The 24,396-nt window shown below is 34.9% G+C and overlaps 1 protein-coding gene across 1 annotated transcript; it reads left to right on the top strand.

Moving 5' to 3' along the window:
- AASDH (aminoadipate-semialdehyde dehydrogenase) lies at window positions 1-24,023 on the top strand. The gene is made up of 16 exons (XM_054566769.1): window positions 1-468; window positions 2,420-2,496; window positions 2,596-2,889; window positions 3,972-4,092; window positions 6,804-7,123; window positions 8,741-8,933; window positions 12,535-12,776; window positions 13,141-13,247; window positions 13,721-13,893; window positions 14,426-14,618; window positions 15,575-15,690; window positions 16,767-17,559; window positions 19,866-20,029; window positions 21,384-21,506; window positions 22,027-22,158; window positions 23,576-24,023. Exons 3-16 carry the CDS (start codon window positions 2,645-2,647, stop codon window positions 23,963-23,965), a joined length of 3,312 nt encoding a protein of 1,103 aa, XP_054422744.1. The 5' UTR covers window positions 1-468; window positions 2,420-2,496; window positions 2,596-2,644; the 3' UTR covers window positions 23,966-24,023.
- Window positions 24,024-24,396: the final 373 nt, after the last annotated feature.

The following is a 24,396-nucleotide window of genomic DNA, read 5'->3' as shown; positions in this document are numbered from 1 at the left end:
TTGCTTCCTAGATCCCGGCGGGCGGCGCAATGGGCTGTGTTTAAGGCTTTGTGGGTGACTGCTTTTTCGCTGTGTTTGGCTAGGTGTCTTGGATGGGCTGAAAGGAGATTTGGACAGGCTCAGACCTCCAGCCCACACCTCAAGGCCTTCAAAGTGGGTGGTGGCAGAAAGTGGAGTCCGGCAGTGACTTGTGTGAAAGAGGCAATGTACCCCGAGATCTGGGGCTGGCTGTGCACAGGTTGGCCCAGCTTCAGGGTGACCGATTGCCCCCTGATGTAAATCGGTGTGTGGCGGGCTGGTAGCGTGCAAAAGACTAAACCGAGCTGTGTGAACTCCCCTGAGTCATCCAGCCTTGGATCCTCTGCCCCTGCTTTGGAAATAATCCTGCTCCCCCTACCTGCGAGCCGGTTTCAAAGAGCAAATGAAAAATTGGGAAGCTATAGAGTGCAGTTAAACACAATTGATAACGTAAGTTAAGAAGCTGGTGGATACAGGGAAAAGAGTTTCTAGATTACTTAACTGTCTTTAAAATAGCAAGTAACCTTGGGAGAATCCCCAAAGCAAGAGAATTTGTTAACAATCCTGTGATGACTAAATAGCAGCTACTGCAGTTGTAAAATAAATACTATCTTAAACTTAATGATCTCATTACTTATGAAATGTTTACCAGATTTCGCCTTTTTTTTTTTCATTGAAAGACTCAAGAAGTGTTTGGGTATCCAATAAGTGTAGTTAGTATTTGTTGGAGAGGATGTATTTGATTTAGTTAATGGAAATGAAAACCTTAAACAAGAATAGATTTTGCCTTAATTCTCTGTAGCAACCACTGGGAAACTCAAAAGCAGAAGAACATCTTAATTGTATAGATTTGTGTGGTGAATGTTGTAATTTGTCATAAAAATGGCATTGTTAAAAATTCTCATCTGAGGATGTGTTTATTGATTTTAGACAGAAGGTGGAGGAGAGGTGAGAAATAGAGATAGGTGAGAGAGGTTGCCTCCCGAATGGGCACCCAGTCAGGGGTAGAACCAGAGCCTTTTGGTATAGGGTAGGGTACTGAACCAACTGAGCCACCCGGCCAGGGGGCATTTAAAAAAAAAGTTTACTTTATAATTTTGCCCCTTACTTTGATGTCAAGTAACTTTGGAGTATAATATATTGAGTAGATTGTCCTCAAGTGAGAAATTAACTGCTGTATGTGTTTTTGCATTTTAAAAAAATGCATTTTTTTTGCATGTAGACCACATTTTTGTAAACATGCTTTAGTATAATACATTCTATAGTATAGGCACTTCGTTATTTATATTCCGCAGAGAGTGGCAGAAGGTATCCTTTTCAGTCCTGCTTCTTGCAAAAGGGCCATTCCTCGTAATTTTAGTGCATGCTATGGAAAGTCTTCCTAATATTTTACAGTGATCATTTGTATGTATGAAGGAAACTTAAAACTTTTACCTTGTACATCATGAAATAGCTAGTATTTGTAGACATGCTTACTAAAAGAATACTACAGTTACTTTATATTTTTAAACTTTATATTTAGAAATCATAACATTTCCTAACCTTATGGGTCTCAGCAGTTATAGGTTCATTTTGCTCTCCGTAAGACTATTTTGTCTTCAGTGTTCTCTAGTTGATAATAAATGACCTAGGTGAAAATGTATTTTGAATCAGTAGTGAAATCAAATAAATATGAAAATGTTTAAAAATTTGAATGATTAAAATTTTATTTGCCTTAAAATCTGGAATGTAGGGTTAAAAAAAATCACCTTTACCTTCAAGGAAATACTGGTAGTTTTGAGTTTTTAAAAATTAGTGGTTCCTAAAATTTCTTTGATGAAAGAGTTTGAAATATTTTTATTTCATCTGCACTGAGAAGCCCCGAGAACACTGTCTTGATATGGTACAGTGGTTTTATTGGTTTAATACGGTTTTATTGAGTTGTACTATGTTTAGAGTCTAAATTTAAGTAAACTTACTGGCAATTTAAATATCAAATGGAGTATGAACAGCTTACTTTTTAACAGTTATAAAATAACTTGATGTGACCTGTGTAAAGTATTTTACTTAATAGGAATTAGCACAGTTTATATATAGTGGACCAGAAATGGATGGATTATGGGTAGGATTTCTTTTTTCTGTCAAAGGTTGATTTTGCTTTCTCCTAAGTTCAGTTCCAATAGCCAAACTTTATTTGCATAGTCTTTTCAAAGTCATTGTACAGGTTAAAACCACTTTATCTAAATCAGTTTGTAACAATACTAAAGAAAAAATTAAGTGTGTGGTTCTTTAAATTTGGTTTTATTGGTTAAGTTTATATACATACATTTTAACATTGTGGTCAGTTGAGAGAGCATTCTACTTTTCTACCTGTTTTCATCCTCATCTGTGTATACCACTCCCCTCCCGAATTTTCTTCCAGCTCTGACCCAGCATTGGTATGATTGTATCATTAATTTTCAACATCATTATTCTCAGTGAAGTTACCACAGACAATTCGTAAGTTCAGAGATTCATTTAATTATATGCCTTTGATATAGTTATTTTTGTGAGAACTGACTGTATAGAAGTTTCTCTTTCTCTTTCTTCCTCTACCAGGCTCCCTGAAACTGCCTGTCCCCATAACACTTCTACCAGTGACAATTAGATGAACTTCAGTGAAATGACTCTTCAGGAATTGGTGCATAAAGCTGCCTCCATTTATTCTAATAAAATAGCTGTATGTTTTGATGAATGTAACAACCAACCTCCAGTTTACTACACCTACAAGACTCTGATTAATGCTGCTTCAGAATTATCAGATTTCCTGCTATTACACTGTGACTTTCAAGAAATTCAAGAAATTGGTCTCTACTGCCATCCTGGGATAAATGTACCCTCTTGGATTTTAGGGTAATATGTTTTAGAGCTAAAAATTTGATATTATTCTAACCTACTTTATGATTCTTTAATACATAGAATATATTGCAGGTTATTTTTCTGTTTACTATTGGATTTTTCTGTATTTCTTTGAATATTCTAGAGAGGCTAAAGGAGATCATATTTCCCCTAGGATTATTTTAATTAATTAATTTGAGCTTATTTAGGAGAGACTAGATGTTTTCATTCATAGTAGAACATTTAAATATCTCCAAAATATGAGGGCTTCATTTGTCTGCCAAAGGAAAAGTTATAAATTCTGTTGTTAGATAAAAGAAAATAAGTATTTCAGAAGTAATATGACCATATTTTTTCATCGGAGGCTGAAGTCTTAAGTACTCAAGTGTTCAGTAACTGAATGAATAAATAATTGAGAGTTTTGGATAGTGCTCCCTAAAAATTGGGATATGAATTGAGGAAGATACTAATCCAAACAAATATTTGCAAGATGTTCAATTATTTAAGTTGTTCTAGAATATTATTCTCATATAGTGATTTCTATATTAGGGTTCTGCAGTAAATAAAAGCTGTAAAGAATTAGACAAGTTGACATTCATCCCATAGTATGTGTGTTAGTAGTTTATATAACTGTAAGACAAAAAAAGTTTAAAAATTTTTCATTACAGTTTTGTTCCCTTTTAAGGTTTTGGTGAAATATGTCTTTTTAGTATTTCTGCATATGTCTCTCTGTATACTTATAATTTGCATGTGGATATTTAGCTTATTTTATATTAGTCTACATAGATAAATAAGAGTCTGCTACCTGTTTGGTATCTAGTAGTAGCCAGTTAACCTAGTTCATGTTACTGTAATACATTAGCTTTTAAAAAATCTTAGATTTCTCTGTATTAAGTAATGAGGATTTAATATAGTAAACACTCAGGATATTCAGTTTTAAGAGTGAGATAAAAATAACTACTTATAAACAAAAAGGTGTCAACAAAAACATTGGGAATTTCTGATAAAGTCAGTAGTAAAGTACATAGAGAAATAGAAGTGCTTAAAGATTATTTTCCACAAATATTGTATGTTAACTGTACACTGTGTTTCTTTAGAATTCTCCAAGTTCCTGCTGCTTATGCTCCCATTGATCCAGATTCACCACCAGCATTATCAACTCATTTTATGAAAAAATGTAATCTAAAGTATATCCTTGTTGAAAAACAGCAAATTAATGTAAGTGTATATATTTAAGTATTCTTTATGTGTTAACATCTTTTCATTTGAAGGGTTTCCCCTTAATTTCCTTTTGATTTCTAAATTTATTAACTCTTCAGGGTTACTGAGTTTCAGCATTGTTGAGATTTTGAGTTGGATAATTGCTTTTTTGTAAGTAGTGTCCTGTACATTATAAGATTATTTAGCAACATCCCTGGTCTCCAGCCACAAGATGCCAGTAGTGCCCCCCAGGTCTGACAACCAAAATTGTCTCCAGACATTACTTACTGTTGCTGGAAGTGCCCTTCACCCCTCACAGTCTGTTGAGAAAACTGCTCTATGGCATGAACATATCTCCTAGCTTTATAATACAGCATTGTGCATCGTTTTGGATTTCCTTTCTCTTTCCAAAGTTGTTTTTATACTAGGAAAATTTGAAACTTTTATTTGTATATATTTATGGCAATTTACAGTTGATCAGAACCATTAAAGAATTATAAGCAAGCTTAGATTTTGAAAAAGAGATTGGTACTTAAACCTTTCTGGAAACTTAAATTTATTGCACTTTTAAAAATTTAAATTGTATTTTAAAAAAATAAGTGTCAAGAGCTTGAGATAGATGAGAACTTCCTAGAGAATCATTGGTATTTGGGTAAAGCTTCCCAGAGACAGCTAAAGTATTCGTTTGGTTAATAAATATTTTCTGAAGAAACATGGGCAAAGTCTGGCCAAAGTTTTCTCTTCTGCTTAAACTGATTATTCCTTTGTTGTTGTAAGCAAGACTAAAATGGGAGTGCGGCATTCATTTTTCTTAACCTCGATGGCAGTTTTATAAAAGAAGTGATTGGGTGTGATAATTAAGTAACTGCTTATAGGAAGGAGTTGAGCACATAGAAAACCCCGTTGAAAGTTCCTTATTTCCTATTCCATGACTTTGATGGTGGAATAAGTATTCTTCCTTCCCTTCGCACAGGAGCAACAGGGAAGTATTTACTGAGCATCTCCTCTAGGCACAGCATCCAGCAGGCGTGTCCAGCCTTTTGGTGTCTCTGGGCCACACTGGAAGAAGAGTGGTCTTGGGCCACGTACTAAATACATGGAGACACATAATCACAAAATAATCTCATAATGTTTTAGGTAAATTTACGATTTTGTGTTGGACCACTTTTCATAACCACCCTGAGCCGCATGTGGCCTGAGGGCCACAGGTTGAACACCCCTGTTAGAGCATTGGTTCTTACCTGGGGGTGAGTTTGCCCCCCAGGAGACATTTAGCAATGTCTGCTGGTTTTTATTGTCATGATGGCAGTGGCACATCACGGGTATCTAGTAGGCAGAGGCCATTTAAACATCCTAAAAGAAACGAGACAGCTCCCCTCAAAGATTTATCTGGTCCCTTCAAAGATTTATCTGGTCCAGAATGTTCATGCTATGATAAAAAAAAAAAACCCTGCGCTAGAGTCAGGTCATCTGGGAAGGCATTGGTATGTGAAAGAAGCCCAAGACATGATTCCTACCCTCCAACTGTTCATAATTTATTTGGAGAGAAAAGGTTAATACTTCCAAACCTGTAACGTCTACCTAGTGTGATATTGTCCTAAGTGAGGTAAATATAACCTAGTAGAGGTAGAAAAGTTTTAATGGCAGATGATGATTTTTGAGCTAAGTCTTTAGAATATGTAGCCTTTTAATTGTTTGAATATTACAGGCCGCATCACACCCTACCCATAATATATACGGATCAAACAGAAAACACTGCAGCCTTCTGGGTTTTGACTTTTTTTCTCTCATTTATATTGAAGGAAAACTTAAATTATATTTCATTAAGCTGCTTTTTATCAAAATAAAAAGGTATATTCAAAGGAACCTCACTTTCGATATGTACAAACTGAATTTAGCGTCTTTTCATCTGAACTTAGTTCTGTAGTTCTGTATTAATCTATCTACCAAATACCTGACCCAGAAACTCAATCTTCTTGAGCTCGCTCTATTTCCAGAAAGTGACCAAGCCCTATCAATTCTTTGCTCATAGACCCTTTCTGCCCACTCTGGTTGCAACACACTAGTTCAGGCCCATATAACATATCTGAATTGTTGCAAATGGTTGATTAATTTGCTCTCACTTATCAGAGTCTTGACAGAATAAAGCCTCGTCTGTGCTGTTGCAACCTCCAATTGGAGCCTGTCGCCTACAGGTTAAGGTCTAAACTCCTTAGTGCTGACTATGCAAAGTTATTCAGGATTAGCATCTCCTGTTAACAGCACTACTCACCTTGCTCCCTTTCCCCAGCTCTGCAGCTTGTTGGAATGTTTAATATCCTCCACAACACCAGTTTTCTTGCGTCTCGTACTCTGTATTGGCTCTATGTTTGGAGAATAGCTACTGACAAACACATGTATTACATATGAAGAAGGAATCTCTGACCTAGGCAGTTAAGTTCAGCTCCCTCTGTTCCCATTAACATTTTAAGTATATTTCATTGTCACGCTTAGCACACATACTGCAGTCGTGTGTTTTTATATGTCTTTATTTTGAAAGTAAAGACAGCACTTTACTCTTGGAAGTTTCCAATTTATTATTTTTTTAATTCCTGGATGTAGAGCGAGCTCTCTAAATAAATAAATAAATAAATAAATGGCCATGATGAATGAGTAAATGAATACTTCTTATTACTTCTATGTAAAAGAGTGCCTTTTAACATTGGAAAATTGTGTTCTTCATTGAACAGAAATTCAAATCTTCCTATGAAACATTATTGAACTGTGATACACTTACAGTAGAACATAATGACCTAGTACTCTTCAGACTTCACTGGCAAAATGTTGAGGTGAGCGGGATGCTGAATGGTAGCAAGGAGAAATACGAAAACGAAAGAATGGCAAAGAGCACGAGTTCTGAGACCAGCGGTGAAGGAAAGTCAGAGGAGCACATGGATGCGAGGCTAAAGCATTGTTTAGCCTATGCCCTCCATACATCAGGCACCACGGGGATACCTAAGATTGTCAGAGTCCCTCATGCATGTATCGTGCCGAACATCCAGCATTTTCGGTAAGTTCTGTCCTTAGAGTCCTTTAGAGCTCGTAGCCCCCACATTATTCAACCATACAAATTTTATGTGGCAACCTTTGATAAGGAATGAAGACTCAATTCACATAGGTGGCAAAACCAGTGCTTGCTTTTATATCAAGTTGAACTAAGTCATTTGTAAAAAAGAGACTAAACTATGTGGGTAGGTTAAGGGAAGATAACAATTATTTTAACAAAGTCTGTTTCTATAGAATTCTCTGAGTCTCAACTTCTAGTCTTTAATGATAAGAATGTTACTTTCCTTCTGGTGTAGGGAGGGTGTCTTTCACATGGGAATTTCAGCTCCTGTTTTTATGGGAGAGGTGGAAGGAAGATCAGATTGTTTTTCTTTTATATACTGTTTTTCAAATGTCTTTAACTCAAAATAGTAGGGCAGAGTTGTATATTTTGTTATGGTATGTTCTTAACTCCTTGATTAAAAGATTAACGTTAGAGGGCTTACATACCGAATTTGAGAGGGAAAAGGGAGGGGAAGAAAAGGCTTCTGTGGAAAGAACAAATAAGCTTCTTTAGGAAAGACCCAGAGATAAGAAACTTTGTAATAATGTTGGTTTGTGCTGGTGAGAATCGCCTTTTCTACTTTGGGGCCATAGAACTCCCCTGCAGAGGATTATGGTATGTTTACTCTCTGTGTCCTTGCTGGAAATAAAAGCCATCCTGAATAAGGAATTTAAGGCAGCCTCATTTCCTAGAAGTTGCTGCTATTTGTCAGATAAGGAATGCTCGAAGAAGGCTTGTTTTCTGCATCTGTTTAATACAAAATGTCTTCAACTTAAAATAATCATACCAATTCTGGGGTTCTGGATGATTCCCCCTATTACCATACTTAAAGATATTTTGAAGTTAAAGTTAAGGTAATCCCTGCTTTTAGATAGAGCGGGTTTTGTGTGTTCAAATTGAAGTAGTGCTATAGTCTCAACAATTACTATCCATCCTCTATATTATCCTAACCACATATATTCTGTCTTGCTCTTTGTTTAACTACTAAGAGAAAATGCCAGATAGTAGGCAAAGGGAATCAGAGGTCCCTCCTAAGCACCACTGAATAAGAAAGGGATGGTCAGGCTGGGGCCTCATGGGCATGTGCTTATCCACATGGAAGTTAGGAAAGAAGATCCATGGGGTAGGGAGAGCAGTTGCGGACTCAGCTGATGTTTTGGAGTCTCTTCTTCATAAAAGACCTAAACATTCTCTTAAAGGCCTTCTGACCAAATCCAGCCAACCCAGTATAAGATCCTGTGATTAAAGGCAGTTGATTAGGGACTTTACTCATCTACAAAAATTCTTCATAGCAGCACCTAGATAGTGTTTGATTGAATAACTGGGCAAAAGTGCTACCCAGTGCAACTGCTTCCCTTCTGTCTTCCAGCTTTCAAGAGAGAATATCCTTGTCTTCTACCCTAATGGAAAACATACTAGAAAGGGAATTCTGGGGACTGTAGTTCAATCCAGCCAAGCTGACACATCAGAAAGCTATCACATAAATACTGGTCATAAAGCTGGTCATAAATACTTTGTTAGGATATATGGTTACCAAATATTAGACATTTCTCATAACTACATTCTGTTTTGCTTTAGGGTACTTTTTGAGATCACACAAGAAGATACTTTGTTTCTGGCTTCACCTCTGACCTTTGATCCTTCGGTTGTGGAAATATTTGTTGCTCTATCAAGTGGTGCCTCTTTGCTTATTGTACCAACTTCTGTCAAAATGCTCCCATCAAAATTAGCTGCTGCTCTTTTTTCCCATCACAGAGTGACCGTTTTGCAGGTACATTTTAGGAGCAAATGAAATGTTTAGTTCTTCATTATTTAATACTTTAAGTGTTTTAGAGAATATTTTGTATTCCTGCAGTTCTTTACAGTGGATTAATGATAATCTAGTTAGATTATCAAAGACTATCTACTGATTATCTCACTTTTTTTTGTTAGAGAATGTAAAAAAAAGGTCAGTTAATTCTGCCTAGAAAATTATTCTATTGTGCATTTTGTATATACTATAATAACTCGAGGAACTTGACACACTCAGATATGTTGAGATAAATGCTGCCTTTCCTACCTTAGAGTTTAAGTTTATTGTATTTTACACTGAAAGCTAAGTCAGTTAAATTATAATTGATTTAGAAATCTAGATTTTCTAATTTTTACATTAGTATATTTAACCTACAGAAACATATTTTAGGTTTGTCATTTTAAAAAATTTAAAAACATATATTTGAAAGTATGTTACTGGTACACAAGCCTTAAGATATTAATTGTAAATAGTTAGATACTGGAGAGAAATAATAAAATTATATGCATATCATGATAAACTAAAAACACCAGGCTTATACATAGTGTAATGAGACTCAAGAGGATGTTAAATTTCTGCCCCAAAGACAAAATTTGATACTGACTTTGTTTTTTTGGCAGTGTGTTCTGTTGGTGGGTTCATCCTAAAAAATAAATAAAACAAATATATGTACACAGACACACACTCACAGAATGGCTCACCAACAGATGAGAATTTATATCCATTGATATCTAGCAGGCCATATTGCTATACTCAATTTACATATATTGAGTATATGTAAATCATTCCGTGAATCTGGGCAAGATTTTAATATAAATTTTATTTTCATATAAAATTAAAGGAACATATTTTTCAGGAAACATTTGCAAAGTGCCGTAATAGATTTGGGTGATAATTACCAAAGGAATCAGGAGACTTTCTGTCTTTGTCAAGTCAGTGAGCTATACCTCTCTAACTTTGATCCCCTTGCTCAATGTTTTAGCATAATCTCAAATATATTTACTTTAGCAGTGGTTTTCAACTTTTTTGGCATCATTGCTCCTTTTGAGAAGCTGAACATATTCACTAACTTTGTTCCCAGAACACAATGAATTTTGATGTGCGTTCATGGTGATTTTATTTAACTCACAATACTGATTTTGGGATATTGTCAGTAGATTACATTTGACTTTGAGTAAGGAAGTACAGAAGCTTCCAGGTTATCCTTCCCTTTGTATAAAACACATGTTTTGTCTTATAGTAAACTTTAGCTTTGTTGTCAGGGTTCATCTTTTTCTTCCAAAGTGAAATTTCTTATCAAACAATATGTAAGCCATCAAGCATTTGTGTGCAGGGGGTGGGAAAGGAGGGGTGTGTGTATTTAAAAAGAGCTCCCTGTACAAATTTTATTTACAAATAATAACTTTACCCAAATATAATTTGATATTAAGCAAGGATTATAGAAGCTTAAAGAGAATACATGTTACTCAATTTTTGAATATTGAAAAGATATAGAACATGTTGAGTTACTGTGAAGGAGAAAGGCCCCAAAGTGAAATGGACTAAGCTTTTGAGGAAATTAAGGATCTGTTATATTTGTTTCAGAGTAAGGAGTTTCTTCTCTTGGGAAGAAAGACCCAATATTTGGTTTCTTACAAACCTAAAATATATTTGGGCATTTTTTGCATACTCTGGGTAACAACAGTTGTATTATTTAAACTTAAATTTTTTTTTACTGATTTATTTTTAGAGAGAAGGGAAGAGGGAAGAAAAAGAGGGAGAGAAACATCGATGTGTGAGAGATGATCAGTTGCCTCTTGTACACCCCCAATTGGGGACCTGGCCTGCAACCCAGGCATGTGCCCTGGCTGGGAATGTTGAACTGGTGGCCTTTCAGTTCACAATCCACTGAGCCACACCAGCCAGGGTTATTTATACCTTTTAATTAGAAGGGCAACTATGAGAGCTAACAAGTTTGGCAAGATTGGAGGATATAGGCTCAATATACAAAATGAACTGTATTTCTACATAAAGAAAGAAAAACCCCAAAATTAAAATAATAAATAATTATATTCACAATAGCATAAGAATAATAAAATAGGAATAAATTTAAAGAAGAGCAAGACTTGAACAGTATAAACTATAAAATATTGATGATAGAAATTGAAGAGCTAGTTCAGGGCATGCGAGAGGAAGCCAACTGACATTTCTCTCTCACATTGATGGTTCTGTCCCTCTCTTTCCCTCTCCCTTCCCCCCTCTCTGAAAACAAATAAAATCTTTATTAAAAAAATTGAAGAGCTAAATAAATGAAGAGACATTTTATGTTTATGGATAAGAAGTCTCAATAATATCAAGATCGCAGTCCTTTCCATATCTATCTATTAATTAAATATGGTCCCTATCAAAATCCTAGTAGACTTCTTTTGGTAGAAATTGACAAGCTGATCCAAAATTTTATATAGAAATGCAAAAGCCATTTATAAGCCATACAGTGGCATACCACTCAGCAATAATAAGTGCTATATGATCTGTTTGTGTCTATTCCCTCACTAAATTTATGTTAAAACCCTAATTCCCAGTGTGATGGGATTAGGAGGTGGGGCCTTTGGGAGAGCTTTGGTCAGGAGGATGGAGCCCTTATGAATAGGTCTAGTGTCCTGGCAAAGGAGATCCCACAGAGCTCTTCTACCATGTGAGGACACAGCAAGAAGTTGGCAGTACGTAGTGTGGACGAGGACTCTCACCAGAACCCACCCATGCTAACACCCTGATCTTGGAATTCCAGTCTCCAAGAACTGAGAAATAAATGTTGTTCATAATCTACCCAATCTGTGGTATTTCGTTATAGCATCCTGAACAGACTAAGTAGGACAAAAAGGAATGGACTATAGATATACACAAATTAGAATAATCACAAAGTATTTACGTTGAGTAGAAGAAGCCAGATCAAAACAGAATACGTGTTATATGATTACATTTTTATAAAATTCTCAAAAATACCAGCTGATCATAACTGAGGGAAAATAGATCATTCATCTGGAAAAGGGGTTTAGTTGAAAGGAATTACAATGGTATATAGATAATTTAAGGGATGATGCATTTGTTTATTTGGATTGCGATGGTATCACAGGTATATCTGTATCTTAAAATTTATATTGTATACTTTAAATATGTATAGTTTATTGTATGTCAGTTATATCTCAATAAAGCTTTTTTCTTTAAAAAAAATCCCTATTTTATTGTTTTCCTTGGGCATATTTTTACCCCTTTTATGTACTTTTTACATAAAGATAATGAGAGAGGGGAATGTAAATTGATTTTCTAGATTTTGTCATTTTTATCTTGAGACCTTTTTGTCTAAACTATATAATGAAACATAAGTAATATTTTTCTCAAGTTTTTTGCTAAAGCAAAATTGATACCCACTTTGAGAAGATAATGTTGCCTCAGGAGTTTTCCAAATATGATTTGTCATTTAATAAACATAGTCTTAATTTCCTTGTGGGTTCCCAGTGTTAAGCTTTGATCCAATCATTATAGTATTTACTTTTTTAAATAATTAAGGGGGAAAAATAAAATTTTCTTAATGTATTTACAGGCAACCCCAACATTGCTTCGAAGATTTGGATCTCAGCTTATCAAGTCAACTGTTTTATCAGCCAGTACTTCTCTTCGAATATTGGCCCTTGGTGGTGAAGCATTTCCATCACTGACTGTTCTCAGAGGCTGGAGAGAAGGGGGCAATAGAACACAAATATTTAATATTTATGGTATCACAGAGGTATCAAGTTGGGCGACTTTCTACAGGATTCCAGAGAATATTCTTGACTCTACTTTGAAGTAAGAGTTTTAATAACTTAGTAAGGTAGAAAGAAACTTTTTCCAGTATCTTAACACTAATAGTGTTTTTGGTAGGTACTGAGTTAATAATTTTAGAGTAGTATTTAATCTAGAATTTTAAGTTGGGAATCCAGAACCTTTCTTATTAGAACTGGTGCTACAGATCCTGCTAGAACTTTTTATGACTTAACAACAACAAATAACATGATAACCTTTCCATCTAACCTTTTCCTCTTGGTAGTCTTTGAATTATAATATAACAAAAAATATTTTGTTTCTTTATTTGATACAGTGCGATTTAAACACATTGGAAAATATTCTGTTGAAATGAAAAACATTAAGTCTGGTTCCAATTTTTTCGTAGATGTGAATTGCCTGTCCAGCTGGGATTTCCACTGCTAGGAACAGTAGTTGAAGTCAGAGATACTAACGGTGCCAGAATTCAAGAAGGCAATGGCCAAGTATTTTTAGGTTGTCTTATATTTATCAATTGGTAATTTTTTTTTAAGAAAAAATTCTGTATTAATTTTATTCTTTTCCCAATTTTTCTTATGTCTAGTATTCTTTTCATTGATGATACTTTTCAATCTCATCTTCATACCGATGAAACCTTTAATAAGTTACCATAATTATTAGCAATAACAATGTCGAATACCCTAAGGAAGTTGGACCTTTATATTTATAGCCAAAATTCTATTTAATCAGTGTTCTAAGAATTTTTAAAATCACATTTGTTTTGAGAAATATTTTTTTATCCTCTTATTTTACTTGAGGTTATTATAACTAATTTTATAATATTTAAAAGTGAGCCCACCGTTCTTATAAATATTAAAAATCTGAAACTGAGTAACTGAACTTTTGGAGATATTATTGATTTGCAGGTTTTTAATATGTTTTCCAGGGATTTTTTTTTTTTATTACATTGGTGTTTATGTCTTGTGAAGGTGGCAGAAACAGAGTATGTTTCCTTGATGGTGAAATGACAGTACCACTTGGCACAATGCGAGCCACAGGAGATTTCGTGACTGTGAAAGATGGAGAACTGTTCTTCTTGGGACGAAAGGACAGTCAGATCAAACGTCATGGTAAACGTCTTAACTTTGAACTTGTGCAACAGGTAAAACTATTTAAATTAAATTCCAAAATATCTACTCATATATGTATGTATTAGAGGCAACCACGACCAATTTTCTGTGCCAGGATTCTCTTTATTAGTATCATTTAAGTCCAAGATTTTGGTATTAATGATGAATTACAAATATTTAATGTTTACGGCATCACAGAGGTATCAAGTAAGGCAACTTTACAGGATTCCAGAAAATATTCTTAACTCTACTTTGAAGAGTTTTAATAAGGTATGGATAATTCAGTGTGCTCTTTATTCCCAGAATGAAGAGATAATTTTTTTTTTAAAAGTAACAAAATGGATTTTGATAACTGAAATTTAATTGATTTATTAGGCTATAAAAACTATTATTTTTGAAAAATGTTAAGAAACTTGGTAATAGTAATAGATCAATTTTTAAAAATATCTAGTGTATTTCACAATTTAATTTGACTGTGTTGGTTTCAGACATAGTAAGTTTGAGCATTTAGGAAGTTTGTTTTTAAATGTCCTCAATGGCAAATTGTGATAATCTCTCTCATAGGTTGCTGAAGGACTTCAGCAAGTGGAGTCCTGTGCAGTTATATGGTATAATCAGGAAAAATTAATTCTGTTCATCGTGTCCAAAAACGAGTTAGTAAAGGATTACATCTTTAAAGAACTGGAGAAACATCTTCCTAGTCATGCAATCCCAGATGAGCTTGTGCTGATTGATTCTCTACCATTCACATCTCATGGTAAAATCATTTGAAGCAGATATGTTTTAGTGCCAAATGATACTAATTGTATGCATAAATAGTTTCAAGGCCATGTAAATCCTTATTATAAGTACAGTATTTTGCCGTGTGTAATGTGCACCCACGTTTTTCCACACATTATATGTGGTATTGTTACCCCCATAGTATATAATTATTATACCCATGTATAATGCTCATCCTTAAAAGTGCGTGCTATACACGTCAAAATACAGTAATATGGAATATATTGTGGTAGACACTCTGTTAAATGCTTTGTATAATTAACTCATTTTATCTCCAGAAAATCTTGTGAGTAGGTATTATTATTCTCATTTGCAGATATGGAAAGTAAGGCTTAAAGAGATTAAGTAATTTTTCTAAAATTACATTGCTGGTTAGTGATAGAGCTGCAGTTCTGTTTAGGATTGTTTGACTTAAAAACAATTCCTCTTAGGCCCTGGCTGGGTAGCTCAGTTAGAGTGTTGATATGCCAGGATTGTGGGTTCAGTCTTGGTCAGGGCACATATACATGAAGCAACCAATGAATGCATAAAAAAGTGAAACAACAAATCAGTGTCTCTCTCTCTCACTTCCTCTCCATAAAAAAAAAATCAATAAAAAAATTTGCTCTTAATTACCATATTATATTGCCTTCCCAATTTCATCTTTATTTAATATTTACTTTAAAATGCAGTAATCGCTCAACTATAGTACCATTCCTTTAACTCTTTAAGTAGAAACATTAGCTAGTTCTCTTTTCTTACCTGTATCTGTATATTTATTACCCACTACATTCTTGATAGCATGAGACTGCCTTTTGTAGAATTGATTATCTATGACAAACTATTCAATAGGTTTTGTAATCTTTACACTGAAAAATATGTGTATTCTTATGACTAACAAAGAGAGAAAAAGCTTAAGCTGAAATTTAAAGGTTATTTCTTTTTTATATTAAGGCAAAATTGATGTTTCTGAGCTAAACAAGATTTATTTAAACTACACAAATTTGAAGTCTAAGCATAAGCTCAATGGAAAAGAGGAACTTTGGGAAAAATTACAGCATTTGTGGAAGGTACAGCTTTTAAGATATAAATTTGTTATTGTAAAGAGATCATTTAATATTTTAGGGAATGATAGCATCCTAATAAGTCCAATAAAATTTTCTAAGAATGTTATTGCTACCCATGTGGTAAGAAGTATAGTTTCATTTATTCAATTTGTATTAAAATAAGGGTTAGGTTTTCTATTGTAAGGTTAAATTAAGCTCCCTATAAAGAAATTTACTGGAAGTGAGGCACAAGTGGACAAAACCTATTTTGACATAACTTATCCCTAACAGAGCCCGTGGAGTGTAGTAACACTCTTGTCAGAGTTAGGAAAATAGCCAAATTTTGCTATTCTTGCTCTACCATTATCTGTGGTATAAGGGCTTATCTCATTATTCCAGAAGAACTTTCAGCTACAACATATATTTCTGCTTAAGGAAATTTATATATTACATAATATATATATCAAGCAATTTTAAAAATTTACTTTGAAATGTATATTTTATCACAACCATAGGTCAATACAATTTTTCTTAGATAAAATGTGGAGTTTTCTAAAGGGTTCTGAAAAGAGGGTGTTAAGTGTATGGTCTTGTCTGAAAATAAAGGATTTCTAGATAAAAGTCACTCTGTTTCATTTTTAAAATTTAAAAAATAATTTTTATTTGTATGAAGCAAATGAAGATAAATATTATTCCCATATTATAGAAATATCAGATATGAGTAACTTGAGGGCTTTATAATTAGTAAATCAAATGTTTTTATAATTCCATTCACTATTTTATGATTAGGAAAACTGCTCCAAAGAGAAGTATCATGTGAAGTTTTAGAGTGAGTTTATGACAAAATTGCTAGCATGGAGATGGTTTCCTTTACTATAAATAAAGTAATTTTAAAATTTATATTAGTTATTAAAAACATTTTTTGTCTTATGTTTATATATCATTACTACATTATCTTTAAGCTCCCTATAAAGAAATTTATATATAAATATATAGGGAGGTAACTGTACCTCCCTGTATATTACCTATAAATGTTGAATTCTAAATATTTTTATTTTAGGCCTTTATTTCACCATATTTCTTCCTTCTCTCATCTGTAGTCTATTCTGAGTCTCTCAGAAGATTCTTTGAAGGTTCCTGATGAGTCACTCTTCTTAAATAGTGGTGGAGATTCCTTAAAGTCCTTGAGGCTCCTCAATGAGATTGAAAAATTTGTTGGCACTTCAGTACCTGGGCTCCTGGAAATTATCCTTAGCCGTTCCATTTTAGAAATTTACAGTCACATCCTTCAAACAGTGTTTCCAGATGAAGATCTGATATTTAGCAAGAATTATGCCTCAAAAAGAAAATTCAGCGACATTAATCAAGAAGAAACCAGTGGAGAATCTTCACATCAGAAATCAGCTGTGCCTTTAACTTTAGACAGCGAGATAAATGCTTTTATTGCCCTGAGCAGAGGGAGTCAGACTTTGTCTCTGAATACTACTAGGTTTTTATCTAAGTTAGAACATTGCCCTTCGGCCTGTCCTGATTTAATCTCACAGCCTAGTATTCAAAAAGTGAAAAGCTTAAGTCCTCCAGCTCTTACTGGGAAGTCCAAAGATTCAACCTGTGTTGAAAATGTTTATGAAGATGGGACACCAGTGACAGGGGCTGAGACAATGGAGTTATGTGTGAGGTGGGTGGCAGACACAGGCAAATGTGTAGATGCTTCACCTCTGGTTGTAATACCGGCTGTTGATAAGTCATCTGCAACTGTATACATTGGCTCCCATTCTCACAGAATGATGGCAGTTGACCTTTACTCTGGGAAGGTGAAATGGGAACAGATTTTGGGAGATCGAATTGAATCCTCAGCATGTATATCCAAGTGTGGAAACTTTATTGTAGTAGGTAAGTTTCCGAAGTTGAGGTTTATAGAGTTACACTTAATCACCATACAATAATGCTAGTTAAGACTAAGTGAAATGAAAAAAAAGACCAAAACCTTATGTATAGTGGATTTGGCTGTCAAAGATAGTTACCCATGTGCTGATTCTCAGTGTGGGCCATGGGGTAGAGTCTCGATTAGAACTTAGCTCTAAAGCTGGTACCAGCTCTGTGACCTTTGTCAAGTTGCTGAATCTCTTAGAACCTCAGTTTTCTCTTGAATTTGTGGGCATAATAAATAAAACATGTCGCTGCATCACAAATTATCCCAAAACTTAATGGTTTAGAGCAACGCATTTATTAAATCTCACATTTTCTGTGGGTCAGGAATTCAGGAGCAGCTTAGCTGGAAGTACCAGCTCAGGGCCTTTTCTATGGCTGCAGCTATCTGAAAGCTTGCCTTGGGCTAGAAAATCTGCTCGCTCACATTGCTGCTCGCAGGAGGCTTTTGTTCTTTGCTGGATCTTGGCAGGAAGCTTCAGTTTCTTGCCACATGGGCCTTTCCCTCAGGTTGCTCGCATACCCTCACAACACGGCCGCTAACTTCCCCCAAAGTGATCCAAAAGAGAAAGAAGGAATGCAGTGCTTTTATGACTTACCCTCCAAAGTTGCATACCATAATTTTTGCTTTATCCTGTTCTTTGGAAGTACATCATTAAATCTAGCCCATGCTTAAGGGGTGGGGGTCTGGGTGGGGGATTAGGCTCTTGAAAGGAAGAGTGTCAGTTTGTAGACAAAATTTAAAACGACCACAATCATAATAGAGCTTTTGAGAGGACTAAATGAGATAATTACTTGTGAATCGCTTAGTACATTGCTAGGCACAGACTGAGTGCTCATTAGGTATTAGCTGCTACGCAGTTTCATTAAAGGATGAGTGACTTTACTGGGAATATGGAGGTCCAAGTGTGATGCCTCTCCTTTTTACTCCCCCACACACAGTAGGTTTTTACTGTATATGCTATGGAAACTGTTCATCAAAGCTTCTCAGCCTAAGGGCTTAGAAATAAACCTCCCTACTTACGCTATCCTAGCTGGGATCTACTTGAATCGGCGTTTGATCCTTCCCTTTCCAACACCTACATTTTGAAAATTATACTATAGGAAACTTTCAGTTACACATGTGACTGATCATGAGTAATCCCCATCCATGTAAGTCAGCTCATTGAGGTTACTATTAGCATCCCAAGTGTCTAGACTGAAAGCTTCTGGTACATGGTGGTCACTTAGTACTTTAAACATTTTAAAAATTAAGATATAATTTCTATGAGTAAACCCCTTTTTAGTATATAGTTTTATGTTTTGACAAATACATACCTTCATGTAACCACTACCACAACCAAGAGTCCATTACTCCAAAAAATGCCGTGTCACTTTGTAAACAGTCTGGTGTAACTGTTCAGAGCACAGGCTCTGGAGGTTGATTTCTTAAATTTAAAATCTCCTCTGCCACATAGCTGAGTAGTTCTGCCCTAGTAACTTAATCGCTGTGCTTCAGTTTTGTCATCTATAAAATGTAAATCTAAAAAGCACTTGCTTCACTGTGAGGATTAAATGAGTTAATAGATACAAAATTCTTAGAATAGCACCCTTCATGAGGTAAAAACTCAATAAAAGTTGGCTGTTGTTAATGTTAGCATTTTCCGAACACCTCCTTTGCACTGGGCATTTCATAATGTTCACAACAACCCTGAAAGTAAATATATTCACTTCAGCAGAAAAATAATCTGAGGCAGCCCTGCCTGGTGTGGCTCTGTGGATTTAACGCCACCCTGTGAAATGAAAGGCTGCTGGTCCAGTTCCTGGTCAGGGCACATGCCTGGGTTGCAGGCCAGGTCCCCAGTTGTGTGACGGGCAACCGACTGATGTTTCTCTCTCATGTTTCTTTCCCTCTCTCTCTTCTCCTCTCTCTAAAAATAAATTTTAAAAAATTTTTAAAAATCTGAGGCTTAGCAACACTGGGTGATTTGCTCAAGGGTGGCTTTGACAAGGTCTGTCAAAGCCTCTCCACTGCAGCAGGCTTCCCTGTTTCCTTATTGGTGAAACACAATAGTATTTTTTAAAAATAAGGTATGCCTACTAGGTAGGTACTTTACGTAAGTGATTTCTGTTCAGTTTCCGCTTTACATTGCTGCTGTTTAAATCGGAGCTGAACATAGAGACGAAGTACACATAAAGAGCATTGAATATAAATTGTCATGCTTTAGGCTAAAAAATTATCTTCTAGTGACTTACCTAAATCTCACCTTTTATATTTTGTTGCCCAACAGGCTGTTATAATGGATTAGTTTATGTTCTGAAAAGTAATAATGGAGAAAAATACTGGATATTTACTACTGAGGATGCTGTCAAATGCTCCGCAGCGGTGGATCCAACCACAGGATTCTTTTACCTTGGCTCTCATGACCAGCATGCATATGCTTTGGATATTTATGTAAGAATTTACCTCATCACCTCATATGTAGAAGAGTGTGAAACTGTTCAGTGCCCTTGACTAGAGGAGCAGGTGTTAACTATTTTCCAAGTTTAGAATTCTGGTCTGGGAAGAATGAGGAGTTAGTAATAGTCACATCTTAAGACATTTTTAACTTCCCTACCAAATTTTCACAAATAAATTTGCTACTCAGAGTTTTGAAATATAAAGAACTTAGAATTATTATCTTGACAATAGAAAAGAATCACAAAGAAAAATATCAGTAAGACCTGATTACATAAAAATGAAAAAAAATTAGCCCTGGCTGGTGTGGCCCAGTGGATAGAGTGCTGTCCTGCAAACCAAAGGGTCACTGGTTCTGTTCCCAGTCAGGGAAAATGCCTGGGTCGTGGGCCAGGTCCCCAGTAAGGGGCATGTGAGAGGCAACCGATCGATGTATCTCTCCCACATTGATGTTTCTCTCCCTCTCTGTCTCTCTCCCTTCCCTTCTATCTAAAAATAAATAAAATGAAATCTTTAAAAGAGAAATTAAAAAAAAATTAGAATTATAAAATTTAAAAGAAGTTGGGGGAAAAATGGAAACAAATGTGACAGTTAAAACTGATTGATAAGGTCGAATGAAAAAATAAATACAAGTTAAAATGAAAAATGTAAAGATCTAGTTGATTTGACTTTGGGTGGTGGGCATACAATGCAAAATACAGATCATGAAGGGAAAAAAGAAAAAGGAAAAATAAACAAGGGACTCCAAAGAAGAAATGGTAATAAATGTACTTAAATGTTTCAGTCCTTTAATAATCAAAGTCCTTTAATAAAAACTATGAGAGGAACAAATAGTATTAGATTAGAATGATAACATTAAGTGTTGATGAGAATAGCAGAGGGTTGTTAACTAGTGAAACCTCTGAGGAATACAGTTTGGCCATAGGTAACAATTTCATATCCTTTGATTCAGTGAAATTCTAGGAATCTATCCTAGCAAAATAATCAGAAACAGGGACAAATATGTGCACCATGATGTCTCTTTCCAAGTTACTTATAATTCCAAGAAATTAGTTCCAAACAATTTCCAATGATAAGGTAGAGAAATTCTTTTTCTCTCATATGGGATATTATGCATTAAAGAAATATTTAAAGAGTTTTACCAAGTAAGTGAGGTAAATTAGACACCAAGTGTATATTCAAGATGATCTCGGCTATATGAAACTCTATATGTATTTGTGTATGTCATTTATTACTTTTATATTAAAAATAAAAACTTATATTCGTTAAATGGACATAGCATATAAGAGACAGGATATATGAATTTGTTAACCACCAGCAGAAACCAATTAATTTGCTTTCTTATTTGCAGGAAAAAAAGTGTGTTTGGAAGTTAAAATGTGGAGGAACTGTATTTTCTTCACCTTGTTTGAACTTGATTCCGCATCACTTGTATTTTGCTACACTGGGAGGACTTTTACTGGCTGTAAATCCTGTAGGCATAAAATAATGTGTATTAATTTTGTTGCCTATTTTTCTTTAATATTCTTTTATTTTTACTTTGAATTCTGAACCTTAGAAGCAGTTTCAGTTAGATATAGTCCAGGTATCATTGAACTCATTAAGAATGACTGGCCTGAAGTCTAGAAGGATGAGTAAAATCAACTAAGTTCTGTACATGTCTTTTATCTATTTTTTAAATTAACAGAATTTTCTTACTCATATTAGAAGTTAGAATGACCTAAGGATAGATATTATGTGCTAGTTATTTCCTACCTGGTTGTACTGCAGGTGTCTATCTTAGTTCTCATAAATGATAATACTGGTTAATTTTTTAGCTGTGTATATGCACACTAGCTTCATTTATAATGTCAGCATGTCAGTAATGCCAGCAGGTCATTATAGTATTTTCTGATTTTTAGAGCTTTGCCTCCAGGAGATTTATGAGTTTGTTTTATGTTGGGTGATTGAGTAGAGTGATTGAAATGCTATGAATTGCTTTTTATCAACGACAGGCCACTGGGAATAGCGTTTGGAAACATGCCTGTGGGAAACCACTCTTCTCTTCTCCACGATGTTGCCTACAGTATGTTTGTATTGGTTGTGTAGATGGGAATTTACTTTGCTTTACTCACTTTGGAGAACAGGTAAAGTTTTCTAGTTCTATTTTATATATTTTTCTCAAAATGAGAGGAATTGATGACAACTGAAGTAAAATTTTAAATGTCATTATTCAACTTGTGTTGAAAACTAGCTCTGTTTTGTCAGGCCATGGGTTTCTTAATTTGTAAACAGTGCAATAGTAGAATTAAAAAATTCTATCCAAACATTGGTATACTTGTGCCACCCCCCCCCCCAATTTTTAAAAAATTTACAGTTTTAAGTCAGTTTTATTTTAACTTCTGCTGAGGTTATGAAAATTTGAGAAGCTCCTGCATTTTCTATGAAAACCAAAATCTGCTGTTTAACCCAAATTCCATGATATGGAGATCCCACCTTCAACTTCATAACTGGCAGGGCAGCCTCCTTCTGGGTTACATTAGGTCTTTTGTCGGGCGCAGTATCTGCACTTCTTTAAGTAAGCACACGTGACTGTCATTGGTGGCACAGTCAGCTGGGGGTTTGATTTAGGGGCATTACTTCGTGGACTTAAGAGTGCACTAGCTTCAGCATAGCGCACCAATGGCTAGATTCGATTCTGTGTGCTCTTCCTTCCACATTCACCCCTCGTTGCCGAGCAGTTTCTTTTGCTCTGTGTGACAGTCACCTTTTTATGAAATCTTTTATTTTGTTCACATAATGTTTTTATTTACAAAATTCTCACAGTAAGAAGAGACAAATGCTGTTACTCCTGTTTGTTTGGATGAACTATACACAGATTAAAGTGACTTTGTTCAAGTCAGGGACAGGCCTGAGATTATAAGTCATATTTCAGGAAGATGCCCATTCCTTATTATGTTTGTCTTTCATTATGCTGCTGTTAGTGTACATTTATAAACACTACTTTAGACTTGTACCTTTTCTTCAAAATGTTGGCCAACAGGTTTGTCTATAGTAGTAGCTTTGAAATAGGCAAATGATATATATCCACAGGTCAGACACACATTTCATAGCTTCTTGTTTAAAGCTTTAATTTAAATTATTAAACATGAACTCGACCTTTCAGACCACCTTACTTCCTTCTCCCCACATCAGGAGACTCCGATGAGATACAGTTGTTGGTAACATACATTGAAAACTTAGTGTGGTTTTATTTTTGAAATCAGTGTCTCTAACCATACTAGTAATAACTTTGGAATGGGGTTGAAATTAATTTTATTTAATATTATGCATAGCAATGGCTCATACACTAAGTATACTTGGTGTATTTTCTGCTGGATGTTAACACTGAGACAGAGGTCTAACCTGAGGGTGCTACTTTTCAGAAATACCCATTTTTTCTGTGTATGATTATCATCCAATAGCCTACATCCCTTACATTTTAATTTAGGATTTCATAAAGCTTTTACATACAGAATTGTTGAAATGAGATAAATGAATGATTTTTGCCTTTTCACCCTTCAGGTTTGGCAGTTCTCTACCAGTGAACCAATCTTTTCATCCCCGTGTATCTCCGCATCAGAGCAAGAAATATTTTTTGGTTCCCATGATTGCTTTATCTACTGTTGTAGTATGCAAGGTCACCTCCAGTGGAAATTTGAAACTACCTCAAGGGTGTATTCAACACCGTTTGCTTTCCATAACCACAATCATAGCAATAAAGTGTCACTGGCAGCAGCATCTACTGATGGGAAACTGTGGATATTGGAACCCAAGAGTGGACAATTGCAAAGTGTATATGCACTTCCTGGAGAAGTATTCTCTTCTCCTGTGGTCTGGGAATCAATGCTCATTATTGGATGTAGAAATAATTATGTTTATTGCCTGGATTTATTGGGTAGCAATAGAAAATAATCAAGTACAGTCTTTATTAGATTATATCTGAGATGTTTGAAAATATTATTATAAAGTATGTGGATAGTGTTATTTTATGATAAAGATTATATTTTGTTTAAGAAACTTGTCTATTACACTTTATTGGAGCACAACCATATTTTATTTCCTGTAGGAGCAACAAATACTTTTAAAAGGAGTTATAAAACAGAACATATCAATATATTTAGTAGCACTTTTTAAAAATCAGGCTAGAGCTATTTTATTTTTTATAGAAGACGCCCGGAAAAAAGATCAGAATACATTTGGTGGCTTCAACACTTAGTCTCTGAGGTCATACACCATTCACTCATTGATACTGAGATTCATGACAAAAGATTTTTAAAGGTAGGATCTATGTATCAAATTACGTTCCTTATTGAGTAGTTTTTAAATTGAATTTTTTGGGATAG

The sequence above is a fragment of the Pteronotus mesoamericanus genome, unplaced genomic scaffold, assembly GCF_021234165.1.
Source record: "Pteronotus mesoamericanus isolate MK-2021 breed Mesoamerican mustached bat unplaced genomic scaffold, CSHL_Meso_final contig_180, whole genome shotgun sequence".
Lineage (NCBI taxonomy): Eukaryota > Metazoa > Chordata > Mammalia > Chiroptera > Mormoopidae > Pteronotus > Pteronotus mesoamericanus.
The sequence above is the reverse complement of the archived record's forward strand: the minus strand, read 5'-3'. Positions and strand labels throughout refer to the sequence as shown.

Excerpts from the sequence above, each read along its gene's own strand:
- AASDH (XM_054566769.1), top strand. The coding sequence starts at position 2,645 with ATGAACTTCAGTGAAATGACTCTTCAGGAATTGGTGCATAAAGCTGCC. Across the intron at positions 17,560-19,865 it reads TGGAAACTTTATTGTAGTAG|GCTGTTATAATGGATTAGTT; the intron begins GTAAGTTTCCGA and ends GTTGCCCAACAG. Across the intron at positions 22,159-23,575 it reads TTACTCACTTTGGAGAACAG|GTTTGGCAGTTCTCTACCAG; the intron begins GTAAAGTTTTCT and ends TTCACCCTTCAG.